Raw genomic sequence first — 15353 nt, 5'->3', positions numbered from 1 at the left:
AAGATGTTATTATGCTTTTAATTCATTGTTGGTGTTCTTATGTGTTCGTATCTATTTCCCTGTAGGAATGTGGTCATCTTGAACAATGCAAGCGATCTGAAAGTGGTTGAACTCCCACAGTATCATCCAAACTTCAAACCGTGTGGAGGCTTTTAATATCACAACTTTGGCAGCGATTATAGCCTCGAGTCTTCTTGGGTATGACACTACATGCTTGGCACACCTGTATTTGGGGAGTTTCTCCCAGTCTTTTCTGCAGAGTCTCAAGTTGGATGGGGAGCGTCGCTGAACCCGATGTTCAAGTCCGGGCTCAAGGACATTCGGGTTCAAGTCTGGGCTCTGGCTGGGCCACTCAAGGACATTGAGAGACTTGTTCCTAAGACACTCCTGCATTGTCTTAGCGGTGTGCCTAATGTCATTGTCCTGTTGGAAGGTGAACCTTCTCCCCAGTCTGAGGTCTTCAGCGCTCTGGAGCAGGTTTTCATCAAGGATCTTTCTGTACTTTGCTCTGTTCTTCTTTCCCTCGATCCTTACTAGTCTCCTAGTCCCTGCCGCTGAAAAACTGCCACAGCATGATGCTGCCACTACCATGCTTCACCGTAGGGATTGTGTCAGGTTTCTTCCAGACGTGACACTTGGCATTCAGGACAAAGAGTTCCATATTGGTTTCATCAGACCAGAGAATCTTGTTTCTCATGGTCAGAGTCATTTAGGTGCCTTTTGGCAAACTCCAAGTGGGCTATCGTGCCTTAATGAGGAGGGGCTTCCATCTGGCCACTTTACCATAAAGGCCTGATTGGTGGAGTGCTGCAGAGATGGTTGTCCTTGTGGAAGGTTCTCCCATCTCCACAGAGGAACTCTGGAGAACTGTTAGAGTGACCACCAGGTTCTTGTTCACCTCACTGACCAACGCCCTTCTCCCCCACTTGCTCAGTTTGGCTGGGCGGCCAACTCTAGGAAGAGTCTTGGTTGTTCTAAACTTCTTCCATTTAAGAATGATGGAGGCCACTGTGTTCTTCGGGACCTTCAATGCTACAGAAATATTTCGGTACCATTCCCCAGTTCTGTGCCTCGACACAATCCTGTCTCGGAGCTCTACGGACAATTCCTTTTGACCTCATGGCTTGGTTTTTGCTCTGACATGCAATGTCAACTGTGGGAATTTACAGAACCAGTCAAGAGTTTGGACAGACCTACTCAATGTTTTTTTCTTTATTTTTGACTGTTTTCTACATTGTAGAATAGTTGTGAAGACATCAAAACTATGAAATAACACATGGAATCATGTAGTAACCAAAAAAGTGTTAGACGGGTCTATTTGTGTTCAATACAGGAATGAAAACAAACCAGCGCTACTTTTCATGTCTTGCGCAACTCTCAACAGTGTTACCCAGTTCTTAGTTGGCCTACTTCTTCATTGCACAAAGGAATAACCTCAACCAAATTCCAAAGACTGGTGACATCCAGTGGAAGCGGTAGGAACTGAAAACCAGTTCCTGAACAGACAGACCTAAAAAAAAAAAAAAAATCTGAACGGTTAGTCCTCGGGGTTTTGCCTGCTACATAAATTCTGTTATACTCACAGAGATGATTCGAACAGTTTTAGAAATGTCAGAGTGTTTTCTATCTAAATCTATGAATAATATGCATATCTTATATTCTTGGCATGTGTAGCAGGAAGTTGAAATTGGGCACGCTATTTATCCAAAAGTGAAAATTCGGCCCCCTAGCCCCAAGAGGTACTCTACCAACGAAACTAGATCATCACATTTTAAAATGTTCAGGAGAGAATTCCAAGACTACGAAGTTAAGTAACTAAACTATTTCTACCATGACCTGTTGTAATTTTTGGTACTGTCAGAAGCAAAGGAGAATGGGACCGTAATTGATATTTATTTACCGACCTGACTAAAAAGAACAGAGATAAAATGGCATTTTACCCAGTATGGCCTTATAAATCAGTGTATATCCGTGTTTAAGCTTTACGCAAGGTCAATGACGACCAGCCAACAGCGCTGTAGAGATCACAATGATATGTTAGACGTTTTTGATTTGTAATGAGCCTGAGGGCTGCATGATACACTGAATCGGGTGCTCTCAGGATAGTGGTTGAGGCCTGCATATATATATAACATCACTAAAATCTAAAACCGCAAGCTCCTTCCTGGCCACAAAAGAAAAACAAGCCTTATGCTGGTAATGAAAACCTATTCTCAGCTTGAGCTTCCTTATCAAGTTCTATACATGCACGGTGAAGCTCAGTTTATCATCAACCCACACACCCGAATATATGTACACTTTAACTTGCTCTATAGTATGTCCAGCCAATGTAGCAATGGCATGATTAGTAACATGCCTGGCATTTGAAAATACCATGCCTTTTGGTTTACCCGAATTTAGTACCAGCTTTAAATCATACAGATTCTGTTGTATGATGTTAAATGCTCTTTGGGCATTTTCAAAAGTGAAAGATAAACTACAACCACTTGAATAAAGAACAGTATCATCTGCATAAAAATTAACACCCGCTTATTCAATAAGATCCCCAATGTTGTTGATATACAAAATGAACAACAGTGGGCCCAAAATAGAACCTTGCGGAACACCTGAGCACACCTCTATGGACTCAGATTTACAACCATCCGCCATTACACATTGTGTACGAATTGATAGGTAATTTATAAACCAATCTAGAGCATGACCAGTAATTCCACAACATTTGAACCTTTGCACTAACACAGCATGGTCCATGGTGTCAAAAGTCTTCGACAAATCAATAGACATTTGTGTTATTCCATAGTTTTGATGTCTTCACTATTATTCTACAATGTTGAAAATATTAAAAAATAAAGGAAAAACCATTGAATGAGTAGGTGTCCAAACTGTAATTGCTGCAAAAGTTGGCTCTGCAAAGTATTGACTTTGGGGGGTGAATGGTTGTGCACGCTCAAGTTGTCTGTATTTTTTGTCTTATTTCTTGTTTACCCAATAAAAAATGTTTTGCATCTTCAAAGTGGTAGGCATGTTGTGTAATTCAAATGATACAACCCCCCCAAAAATCTATTTTAATTTCAGGTTGTAAAGGCAACAAAATAGGAAAAATGCCAAAGGGGGTGAATTATTTCGCAAGCCACTGGACTTGACTGGGAATACAGGGGGGGGAGGTGTTTTTTTTTTGTTTTTTTTTTTTGTTTTGGAGGAATGGGAAAAAATGTCAGTCTCTCGATGTGCAAAACTGATAGAGACATACCCCAAGCGACTTACAGCTGTAATCGCAGCAAAAGGTGGCGCTACAAAGTATTAACTTAAGGGGGCTGAATAATTTTGCACGCCCAATTTTTCAGTTTTTGATTTGTTAAAAAAGTTTGAAATATCCAATAAATGTCGTTCCACTTCATGATTGTGTCCCACTTGCTGTTGATTCTTCACAAAAAAATAAAGTTTTATATCTTTATGTTTGAAGCCTGAAATGTGGCAAAAGGTCGCAAAGTTCAAGGGGGCCGAATACTTTCGCAAGGCACTGTGTATATATATATACATACCTTCTTTTTTTTTTTACCTTTATGTAACTAGCAAGTCAGTTAAGAAAAAATTATTATTTTACAATGACCGGCCAAAACCGGACGATGCTGGGGCAATTGTGCGCCGCCCTATGGGACTCCCAATCACTGCCGGATGTGATGCAGTCTGGATATATACAGGGGGTATCGATACCGAGTCAATGTGCAATGGGACAGGTTAGTCGAGATAATTTGTACATATAGGTAAAGTGACCGCATAGAAAATTAACGGTGTGTAGCAGCAGTGTAAACATAAAGGTGGGGGGTTATAAATGCAAATAATCCAGGTTTGATTAATTGTTCAGCAGTCTTATGGCTTGGATGTAAAAGCTGTTAATTAAGGAGCCTTTTGGACCTAGACCTGGTGCTCGGTACCGCTTCCTGTGAGGTAGCAGAGAGAACAGTCTATGACTTTGGTGACTGGAGTCTTTGTAAATTTTTTGGGCCTTCCTCTGACATCACCTAGTATAGAGGTCCTGGATGTCAGGAAGCTTGACCCCAGTGATGTACAATACGCACTACCCTCTGTAGTGCCTTGCGGTCGGTGGCTGAGCAGTTGCCATACCAGGCTGTGATGCAACCCGTCAGGATGCTCTCGATGGTGCAGCTGTAGAAGATTTTGAGGATCTGAGGACCCATGCCACGTCTCCTCAGTCACCTGATGGGGAATAGGTTTTGTCGTGCCCTCTTCACGACTGTCTTGGTGTGCTTGTACCATGTTAGTTTGTTGGTGTTGAGGACGCCAAGGAACTTGAAGCTCTCATCCTGTTCCACTACAGCCACGTCGATGAGAATGGGGGCGTGCTCGGTCCTCCTTTTCCTGTAGTCAACAATCATCTCCTTTGTCTTGATCACATTGAGGGAGAGGTTGTTGTCCTTGCACCACACGGTCAGGACTCTGACCTCCTCTCTATAGGCTGTCTCGTCGTTGTCGGAGATCAGTTGTGATCATTGTTGTGTCATCAGCAAACTTAATGATGGTGTTGGAGTCGTGCCTGGCCGTGCAGTCATGAGTGAACAGGGAGTACAGGAAGGGACTGAGCAAGCACTCCTGAGGGGCCCCCGTGTTGAGGATCAGCGCGGCGGATGTGTTTTGCTTCCTACCCTTACTACCTGGAAGCGGCCCGTCAGGAAGTCCAGGATCCAGTTGCAGAGGGAGCTGTTTTGTCCGAGGGTCCTTAGCTTAGTGATGAGCTTTGAGAGCACTATGGTGTTGAACGCTGAGCTCAGTGGTGATAAGTTAATACCTTAATGTCTTAAATTGGCAAACTTTAAATCTCATCACAACAAAGAAATGTCACAACCTCCTGCTGTCCTCCCAAATTAAGGTCCCACCAACCTCCTGTGGTAAATTGTATAATGTTGATTTGCGTGCGTCATTTTGAAACTCCCAAGCAGGATTACAGTGAAACTAAAATATTTTGGGGCACGTTTAGATATAAAAAATAAAAAAAATGGTATAACTAGGGAACGGACAGTGCAGAATGGTTATAGTCCTTCTAACTGTTCTTCTTTAAAAATCCTGTTTCTGCACGTGCTGAATCATGCTTGCTGAATGACTGTGGGATAGTAGAGTTAAACATTAATTTATCTTGCATAAAGGCTTCTCTGACAAAGCACCTTCTTTCTGAAGCTCCTCAAGCAGAGAATTTATTTGATTCTTGAACATGGCTGATTTTGGCGAGATCCTGAGGTCCATTGGAGACTTTGGATTATTCCAGAAGCTCATACTATTGGGACTATGCTTCCCAAATCTTGTCCTGCCTTTCCACCTGGCCAGTTTGATTTTCATCCAGTCAGACCCTGAGCGCCACTGTAACACTGACTGGATACTTAGAGCTGGTTCCAATCTGAGCAGTGAGGAACAGCTGAATCTGACCGTGCCCCGGCAGGAGGATGGAACCTTCAGTAGGTGCCTGATGTTTTCCCCTGTAGACTGGGACATTGACATCATCAGGGAGCATGGACTCAATCAGACCACTGACTGCCAGAATGGATGGGTGTACAACAATATAGTGTATGAAGCCACCATAGTCACTGATGTAAGTAGGAATAGATGAGTGTTTTTTACTAAACATATGTCATGTCATTAATGAGCTTGTATGTTATCTGATTTTATTTTTTTGCAGTTTGATCTTGTCTGTGGCAAAGCTAACGTTGTCGGACTTGCACAAACTGTGTTCATGGCTGGCATTCTTCTTGGTTCACTCTTGTTTGGACCTTTTGCTGAATCGTAAGCACACTTGAAGTTGTGAATAACATGTCCTATACTTCTTGGTTTCTTTCTTTCTCTTTGTAAAAAAAAACACCACAAAACATAAACAAGTAAATCAAGAGGAACATTCATCAAACCTTCAAAAGGAGGCTTCAAACAGTTTTAACCAACACAGTTTTCTCACCTCTTCCAGATTTGGTCGCCAACGAGCAACTCAAATACCCATGGTTATTATGCTCATTTTTACTGTAACGACAGGCTTGTCTCCAAACTTTTATTTGTATATGGCATCCCAGTTTTTAGTAGGGATCGCATTTGGTGGATTTCGAATCAACTGCATTGTATTAGGTAAAGTGATGTCCATTTAAAATAGACTATGCTCTATAATAAAATGTAAAACAGAACATGAGATAACAGAACTCAGTCAATGATTTGTCAGTCAGCCGGTCATATTAAGTTGTTTAACATTACTACATGTTCCTTCCACACAGCAACTGAATGGGTCGGAGTGACAAAACGTTCCTATGCGTCTTGTTTGAGTCAGACGTTCAGCGGAGTTGGCCAGTGCATCCTTGCTGGCATGATCTTCTTCATCCGAGACTGGAGACTTGCCCAGTTTGTCATGGCTGTACCAATAGCAGTGGTCGCAGTGTACATATGGTGTGTCCACGTGTCGTCTTGGACCAATATTAAAACTATTAAAACTGATGAAGACCTTAGGGGCATTACAAAGCCAATTGGAAGCACCACAAATTGACACAATTCTTACGAGCATTACAGCACCCAAACTGAATATTAATGATTATCAATATGAATTATAATTGTAAAATTGTCTGCCTGTTCTGTGTTTCCAGGTTTATTCCTGAATCAGCCAGGTGGTTATTGAATCAGGGGAAAACAGAGGAAGCTAAGAAGTTGATACTCAGGGTAGCAGCCATCAACAAACGCACAGTTCCAGATACAATTCTAGAGAAGGTAAAGTGCATGATTTAGGAATTTGTTTAAAGGCCAGGGAGCTGGCCAGCCATTGTTTGCCAGTGCTGTGAAAAGATAGTGTAAAATCCTGAATTTGAAGAATGTATCTGCATGTGTTAGTTAGCTAGCCAGACAGTTTTAGAGGAAATAACACATACATTTTTCAATTTAGCTGCCAATATGCCAACATTCCATTCAGACAATTTAGTGAATCCACAAGCATTCACTGGCTGAAATCAGTTGCAACAAGTACTGATATTTGATCCGATAAAAGCACTCAGAACTTTCCAAGAACACTAAAATGTAGACATTTATTGTAAGGGTTTTCCTTCTCCTCTTCATCTGAGGAGGAGAAGTGAGAAGGATCGGAGGACCAATGCGCAGCGTGGTAAGTGTCCATGGTTGTTTATTTAAAAAACATAAACGGAACACTATGAATACAACAACAATAAAAGTGATCAAACTGAACCAGTACCGTGTGGCGACAGACACGGAAACAATCACCCACAAAACAACTGTGAAAGCCAGGCTACCTAAGTATAATTCTCAATCAGAGACAACTAACGACACCTGCCTCTGATTGAGAACCATACTAGGCCGAACACAGAAAACCAACCTAGAAACACAAAACATAGAATGCTCACCCAACTCCCGTCCTGACCAACTAAAACAAACAAATAACACAAGAACTAGGTTCAGAACGTGACATTTATGGTCTGTTTATATATATGTATTTTAGAGGATATTTATACAGACAATTGTCATAAAACTTTTGCAATTATATGGCAATATTTTAGGTTGACAATAGATTACACAATTTCTGATATCACATGCCTTACTTGGCTGCTTTCGCTGCATAACATGTAGAAGTTGTCCCTTTTCAGGTTTAGAAGAAGTGACCGCTAAATGCTAACTCCCGTTCGCATAAGCTGGTTAGCATAGCTAGCATTCAGAAATCAGTGGTGGTAGTCCAAGTCGTTTTAAACTGTAACGCAGTTGTTTGGTAATGATGACATGAACATGTTGGGGTTGACATGGGTACAAGAATTATACTCAGATTTTTATCTCAACATAGTGTGAAATGTACATATAAACAATAGCCTAAATGTAAGCACATTTTGCTGGTGGTCAATGAGGCAACTCGGGATGACAATTCCATTGTTTTGCTCGAGTTTGATTGACCTGTGAATGCTGTTTTCAACCCATTCTGGAACTTTGAAGGTTTATGACATAGGCCCTCTAGTCATTTAATAGGATCTCTATGGTAAAGTGTGACACTTGAATCTTTGGAAGCAGAGATTCAAGTGTCTATAATTATTCATTTCTGTAAAAGATAACTCTATTCCAGATAGCTGAGGAGAAAGTTGTTCAGAAGGGAGGCATACTCATTCTCATCAGATCTCCTGTACTTAGGAAATACTTCTTAACTATTACTCTTGCATGGTAAGTTCTTTAATAACTCTCAATAACTTAATATCTCACATTGGTCAACTTTCAGCCCATAATAAATCTCATCATGACAAACAAATATGATGTCTGTTTTTGTGTGTCTCTCTGAAATCCCAGGTTCTCGTTAAACCTCTCCTACTACTGTCTGTCCTTTAACGTTGGAAACTTTGGCCTGGACATCTTCTTGACACAGCTCATGTTCGGACTCACAGAGATACCAGGTCATATACTCTGCATCTTTATACTGGAATATTTGGGGAGGAAGATATCCTTAATGTCCACTCTTCTGACTGGCGGATTCACATGCTTCCTAATCCTGGCTGTTCCACAAGGTAAATAAAGTTCCAACTGGAATAGATTTACATTGTTTTATCATTTAGTAGATGCTCTTATCCAGAGCGAGTTGTAATTCCCTCAATATAGTAATTATCAGAAAAGATAAGTATTTTTCTTTGTATTTTTAACTTCTTGGTGACGGGGGCAGTATTGAAAAGCTTGGATGAATAAGGTGCCCAGAGTAAACTGCCTGCTACTCTGTTCCAGATGCTAATATATGCATATTATTAGTAGTATTGGATAGAAAACACTCTGAAGTTTCTAAAACTGTTTGAATGATGTCTGTGAGTATAACAGAACTCATATGGCAGGCGAAAACCTTTTGAAAAATCCAACCAGGAAGTGGGAAATCTGAGGTTTGTAGTTTTTCAACTCATTGCCATTCCAATATACAGTGTCTGTGGGGTCATATTGCACTTCCTAAGGCTTCCACTAAGATGTCAACAGAATTTAGAACTTTGTTTGAGGCTTCTACTGTGAGGTGTGGGTGAATGAGAGGGGATTGAGCCAGGTGTCTGGCAGAGTGCCACAGGCGGTGAAGCGCGGTCACTAGAGTTAGCTCTAGACAGACACATACTGACATAGGAATTCTCCAGATGGAACATTATTGAAAATGTATGATAACAACATCCTAAAGATTGATTCTATACTTAGTTTGACAAGTTTCTACGGGCTGTAACTGAACTTTTTGAACTTTTCTTCCGACGTTTGGCTGGATCTGAACGCGCGTTTGGATTTGTTTACCAACTGTTTACCAATTGGACATAAGTTATGAACTTTATCGAACAAATCAAAGATTTATTGTGGAACTGGGATTCCTGTGAGTGCATTCTGATGAAGATCATCAAAGGTACGTGAATATTTATAGTGTTCTTTCTAACTAATGTTGACTCCAAGATGGCGGAGTTGACTTTGGCTGTTTTTGGGTACTGAGCGCCATTCTCAGATTATGCTTTTTCCGTAAAGTTTTTTTGAAATCTGACACAGCGGTTGCATAGAGGATAAGTCTATCTTTAATTATGTGAATAACACTTGCATCTTTTAGCAATGTTTATCATGAGTATATCTGGGAAAATCACTGGATGTTTTGGAATCCAAACATTACTGCACCTAATGCTCTAATGTAAACTGGGATTTTTTGATATAAATATGCACATTATCGAACAAAACATACATGTATTGTGTAACATGATGTCCTATGAGTATCATCTGATAAAGATCACCAAAGGTTAGTGATTAATTTCATCTATATTTCTGCTTCTTGTGACTGCTCTCTTTGGCTGGAAAAACGGCTGTGTTTTTTGACTTGGCTATGAGCTAACATAATCATATATTGTGCTTTCGCTGTAAATCATTTTGGAAATCGGACACCATGGGTAAATTAACGAGATGTTTATCTTTCATTTGCTGTATTGGACTTGTTAATGTGTGAAAGTTACATATTTCTAAAAAGTATTTTTGAATTTCGCGCGCTGCCTTTTCAGCGGAATGTTGTCGTGGGGTTCCGCTAGCGGAACACCTTACCCATCAGGTTAACTCATTAGGAAATTGGGGCACCACGGGAAAGGTTTAACGAGTTATCTCTCGACTTAAACTCTTAAGATATACAGATATCTCTGATATCAATAACAGTCACTTATTAATCATTATTACGTCATCAGTCTCATTCTGAACAGTCACTTATTAATTATTATTACCTCGTCAGTCTCATTCTGAACAGTCAATTATTAATTATTATTACCTCGTCAGTCTCATTCTGAACAGTCAATTATTAATCATTATTACCTCATTAGTCTCATTCTGAACGTCGCAAGAACCCTAGCCCTTATTGATGAAACATCAATACACAAATTCGCTTAATTATTTATTTAACAAAATAATAACACAGAATACATATACATGAGATAAAAGTCCCTAGTGGACTGACACGATATGACGGCTTGTTACACAATGGAAAGGGGGTGGGGAAAGAAAGCGAGGGAGAGACAAAGAGAGTCAACTTATCATACATACATTTGGAAACTACGCTCACAGTAACCATAATACTTAGCACCCTGATCACCGCTCATTCGGATTAGAAATGTAATATATATTTACACGTAGCTGTCTTTCTCTGTCGTCTCTATTGAAACCAATCGATCCATCTACGGGTAGTGGCTCGATGTAAGGCTCTGGTTGTACACCAGAGATCGCAATGTCCTTCTTAGTTGTAGAGTTTCTCTAGTCTTTGAGTGTTTGTTCGGTAAATTCTTCAGAAGTACCAACGGTTGTGTCAGAGGGATTCTTCCTTCCCACCGCGTGTCTTTAGGACACTTTTCACATGCACAGCTGCAGACTGTAAATGTTTCTGGTCTCCTAGATGAGGTTATCTTCTTCTGTAGAGATTTAGAGTGAGTTTCACCATTTCAAACGTCTGGACTACCGTCCCATGTTTCTGGTCTGTAGAGTTTAAATAATTTCGTAACATTCAGCTCACGCTGTACGTCAGTTTGGTCTGTAGAGTTCAAAACCATTTTCAGCCATGTATCCACCACTCCACGCTGTATGGTCTCAGTACATCGTTTCTAACAATTTCAAGGTGTGGACCTCGGCCTCACATCTTTTAGGTCTATGTGTTATTTCTTACAGAGTCATTTTAAGCACTCTGACCAAAGGGGGCGTTCCATCATGCTGACACGAACTCTGAGCTCACTTGGGCGTGGCTACTGACTGGTCACAAGTTTATGTGAAAAACAATGATCTAATTTAGAAGGCTGAAATCACATTGCTATCTTCACAAAAGTATTCTTATATTTAATCATGTATTTTATACCACATTTAGATGTAAACTTGATACAAAGGACGCATACACTTTCCGAGTTACAGTTAATTTGTCATACCATTCTTAATGACATCACAAAATAATAATCCACATGACAGGATTATTCTTTAGATCTCCACAGACCATTCTTAATATTCTTACCTCATGAATATTGTTCCAAAGGTCATTCTTTGGCCGTTAGAGTTTTTGGCAGCGAAGATCTTCTGTAAACAAAGGGATTTATAATACTGCAGGGCAAGAATGAGAAAGTTTCTGTTAACTATTTATGACCTGCTGTTAAGTCATTAAACCGGAGTCTGGCTATCTGTCAGCCATGTGCCAAGCTGATCTGGCACTTTTAATCCTCATCAAGGAGAGAGTCATGACACTACATTGTAGAATAATAGTGAAGATATCAAAACTATGAAATAACACATATGGAATCAAGTAGTAACCCAAAAAATTGTTAAACAAATCAAAATACATTTTAGATTCTACACAGTAGCCACCCTTTGCCTTGATGACAGATTTGCACACTCCATGTGAAACTACAGCTGACTACCTCATGAAGCTAGTTGAGAGAATGCCAAGAGTGTGCAAAGCTGTCATCAAAGCAAAGGGTGGCTACTTTAAAGATTCTCAAATATAAAATATATATTTTCATTAGTATAACACTTTTTACTACATGATTCCATATGTGTTATTTAATAGTTTTTATGTCTTCACTATTACAATATTCTACTATTACAATATTCTACTAAGTAGAAAATAATAAAAATAAAGAAAAATCCTGGAATGAGTAGGTGTGTCCAAACTTTTGACTGGTACTGTAGATATAAAATCTACCGAGGCAGTGGACTGATCATACAGAGAGGAGAAAACATGTTGATGTTTAGTATGTTAACTCTATTTTAGACAACGCCGTTGCTATTACTGCTCTTGCTGCTGCGGGGAGGTTTTTCATGAACAATGCTGGATCCGTATGTAACGTCTATGTTCAGGAGCTGTTTCCCACCTCTGTTAGGTAAGACCTATATATTTCCATATACATGTATACAGACCCCTTCACTTTTTTTGTGAAGGGGTCAGCCATACTCAAAACTTTATTTTTTTTTAATCAATCATCAATCTAAACACAATACTCAATAATGACTAGGCAAAAAAATGAATATATACACCGTATTTACATAAGTATTCAGACCCTTTGCTTTGAGAGTCAACATTGAACTTAGGTGCATCCTGTCTCCATTGATCATCCTTGAGATGTTTCTACATCTGGACTGGAGTCCACCTGGGGCAAATTCAATTGATTGGACATGATTTGGAAAGGCACAAACCTGTCTATATATGGTCGACAGTGCAAAAACTAAGCCATGAGGTTGAAAGAATTGTACGCAGAGCTCCGAGACAGGATTGTGTTGAGGCAGAGATCTGCGGACGGGTACCAAAAAAATGTATGCAACATTGAATGTCCCCATGAACACAGTGGCTTTCATCATTCTTAAATGGAAGAAGTTTGGAAGCACCACCACTCTTCCTAGAGTTGGCAGCCCGGCCAAACTGAGCAATAGGGGGAGAAGGGCCTTGGTCAGGGAGGTTACCAATAACCCGTTGGTCACTCTGACAGAGCTCCAGAGTTCCTCTGTGGAGATGGGAGAACCTTCCAGAAGGATAACCATCTCTGCAGCAGTCTACCAATCAGGTGTTTATGGTATTGTGGCCAGATGGAAGACACTCCTCAGTAAAAGGCACATGACAGCCCACTTGGAGGTTTCCAAAAGAAACATAAAGGACTATCAGACCATGAGAAACAAGATTCATTGATCTGTTGAAACCAAGATTGACCTCTTTGGTCTGAATGCCAAACATCATATCTGGAGGAAACCAGGCACCTCTCATCATCTTGCCAATACCATCCCTACGGGGAAGCATGGTGGTGGCAGCATCATGCTGTGGGGATGTTTTTCAGAGGCAGGTACTGGGAGACTAGGAAGGATTGAGGGAAAGATGAACAGAGCAAAGTATTTACTGTAATTTAATTATGCTAATGTGTTTTCATTAATTGAAACCCCTTAATCTATTTTATGAGAATTTGTAAGATTCTTGTTTGCATAAAATAGACGGAGACCAGTCTTTTCAATAAAAGGTAGCAGAAATTATTCTTGGAGCGCGCTGCCACTTCACCACGAGCAACAGTTTATATACAAAACATGACGTAATTTCATTGCTTAACAGAAACCCCTCCTCTCGACAGGGACAAAGTGAGGTAAAAAGTTCATTCTAACTTACTAACACACTCCCAGGTAACTTTTGACCCCTCAACATTATCGATCACCACTTGGCTGACAGTTCTAATTAACAGAAAACCTAGGAATGCACTCACTGTCTTATCTAAAAACCCCAGAGCTAAGTTTCGTCGGTTCAACCATAGGTTAACGACCTTATCTGTTTACACAGTCCACTTCTTTCTTCCTAGTTGGAATGGTGTTCATTAACTTTAATTACTCCTTGTCTGTGTCACACAATCACATCTTATGAACTCATATTTTTAATCAGATATAATAAAACAGAGTATAAGTTTACTTAGTTACAGTTCCATTTAAAATGATTTGTCCAGTCATTTAATCATAATTTTACCAACAAAAGTACAGAGAGATCCTTGATGAAAACCTGCTCCAGAGCACTCAGGACCTCATACTGGCGCAACGGTTCACTTTCCACCAGGACAATGAACCTAAGCACACAGCCAAGACAACGCAGGAGTGGCTTCGTTACAAGTCTCTGAATGACCTTGAGTGGCCCAGCCAGAGCCCGGACTTGAACCCTATCAAACATCTCTGGAGAGACCTGACAAAAGGTGTGCAGCAACTTTCCCCGTCCTACATGACAGAGCTTGAGAGGATTTGCAGACTCTCCCCAAATACTAGCTTTTAGCATCATAGCCAAGAAGACTCAAGGCTGTAATCTCTGCCAAAGTACTGAGTAAACGGTCTGAATACTTATGTAAATGTGATATTTTCTATTTATTTATTTTTTGTAAAAACCTTATTTTCCCTTTTTCATTACGGGGTATTGTGTGTAGATTGATGAGGGGGAAAACTGTTTAATACATTCTAGAAGAAAGCTGTAACGTAACAACATGTGGAAAAAGTTAAGGTGTCTGAATACTTTCCGAATGCGTACACGTGTATGTGTGTGTGTGTGTTTTTGTGTGTATAAATATATTTGTCTTATATATACATTATATACATGTACATATAAGGCCCATGAATATATCTTATTTTACATGGTTTAATAACCCTTAATGTATCACTTCCTTTGCTCCTTCATTCATTCAGACAAACGTCCACAGGCTTGGGCTCAATAGCGACCAGAATTGCTGGAATACTGTCACCATTGCTCAACATATTGGCCACATACCATTGGTCTATCCCCACGATCGTGTTCAGCAGCCTGTCATTGGTTGGTGGGGCTCTGGTCTTTCTGCTACCTGAGACCAGGAGGACAGAACTACCTGACTCTACAGATGAGGCCGAGGGGAAGAGGTAGGTGGTACCAGAGGATATGTGAGGAAAGATGCACATACATAAGACTTGGCTGATCGTTTTTGCATTTGTAGGAATGCTGTGGAACTATAAGAGGGCATTCGTTCATATATGAGGCAGATGGAGAATCTAAATAAGTTACAAAGAAGTTGTTTAAGGATGTATAACTTTTTGTTGTCTTTTGAAGCTTGGTGTCATTGATATCTCATTTTTCCTGTAGAAATGTGACTATCGCCATGAAGATAGACAAAGGCTGCAAAGTGGATGATTACGACTCTGAAAAATCTACCAAACTATAAAGTCATGTTTATGTAAGTCTTTTTTTCTGGGTAAATTTATTTTCAAGGCTTAGTTAGTAAGACAGTTGGCTGGTGCATGGTCGTTGTAACACCAAGGTTTTGAATTTGATTCCTGGATGGGCCACATAACTTGCTGTTTTTAACTTTGGCTTATAGAATTTGAAAAAATTACTT

General features: G+C 40.1%; 1 protein-coding gene across 1 annotated transcript; it reads left to right on the top strand.

Moving 5' to 3' along the window:
- The first annotated feature begins 5227 nt into the window (after nucleotides 1-5227).
- On the top strand, nucleotides 5228-15179 carry LOC139386795 (solute carrier family 22 member 13a). The gene is made up of 10 exons (XM_071132600.1): nucleotides 5228-5602; nucleotides 5690-5793; nucleotides 5969-6123; nucleotides 6267-6435; nucleotides 6630-6750; nucleotides 8099-8193; nucleotides 8317-8531; nucleotides 12251-12359; nucleotides 14674-14880; nucleotides 15101-15179. The coding sequence occupies exons 1-10, from the start codon at nucleotides 5228-5230 to the stop codon at nucleotides 15177-15179; spliced, it is 1629 nt and encodes a 542-aa protein (XP_070988701.1).
- The last annotated feature ends 174 nt before the right edge of the window (nucleotides 15180-15353 follow it).

This window comes from Oncorhynchus clarkii, chromosome 28 (genome assembly GCF_045791955.1).
Source record: "Oncorhynchus clarkii lewisi isolate Uvic-CL-2024 chromosome 28, UVic_Ocla_1.0, whole genome shotgun sequence".
Classification (NCBI taxonomy): Eukaryota; Metazoa; Chordata; class Actinopteri; order Salmoniformes; family Salmonidae; genus Oncorhynchus; species Oncorhynchus clarkii.
Note: the sequence above shows the minus strand (reverse complement) of the source record. Positions and strands in the feature narration are given on the sequence as shown.

Bases quoted from the DNA above. Each gene is read 5' to 3' on its own strand.
- LOC139386795 (XM_071132600.1), top strand. From the start codon at position 5,228: ATGGCTGATTTTGGCGAGATCCTGAGGTCCATTGGAGACTTTGGATTA. The intron at 6,124-6,266 runs GTAAAGTGATGT...CCTTCCACACAG, and splicing joins AATCAACTGCATTGTATTAG to CAACTGAATGGGTCGGAGTG. The intron at 14,881-15,100 runs GTAGGTGGTACC...TTTTTCCTGTAG, and splicing joins GATGAGGCCGAGGGGAAGAG to AAATGTGACTATCGCCATGA.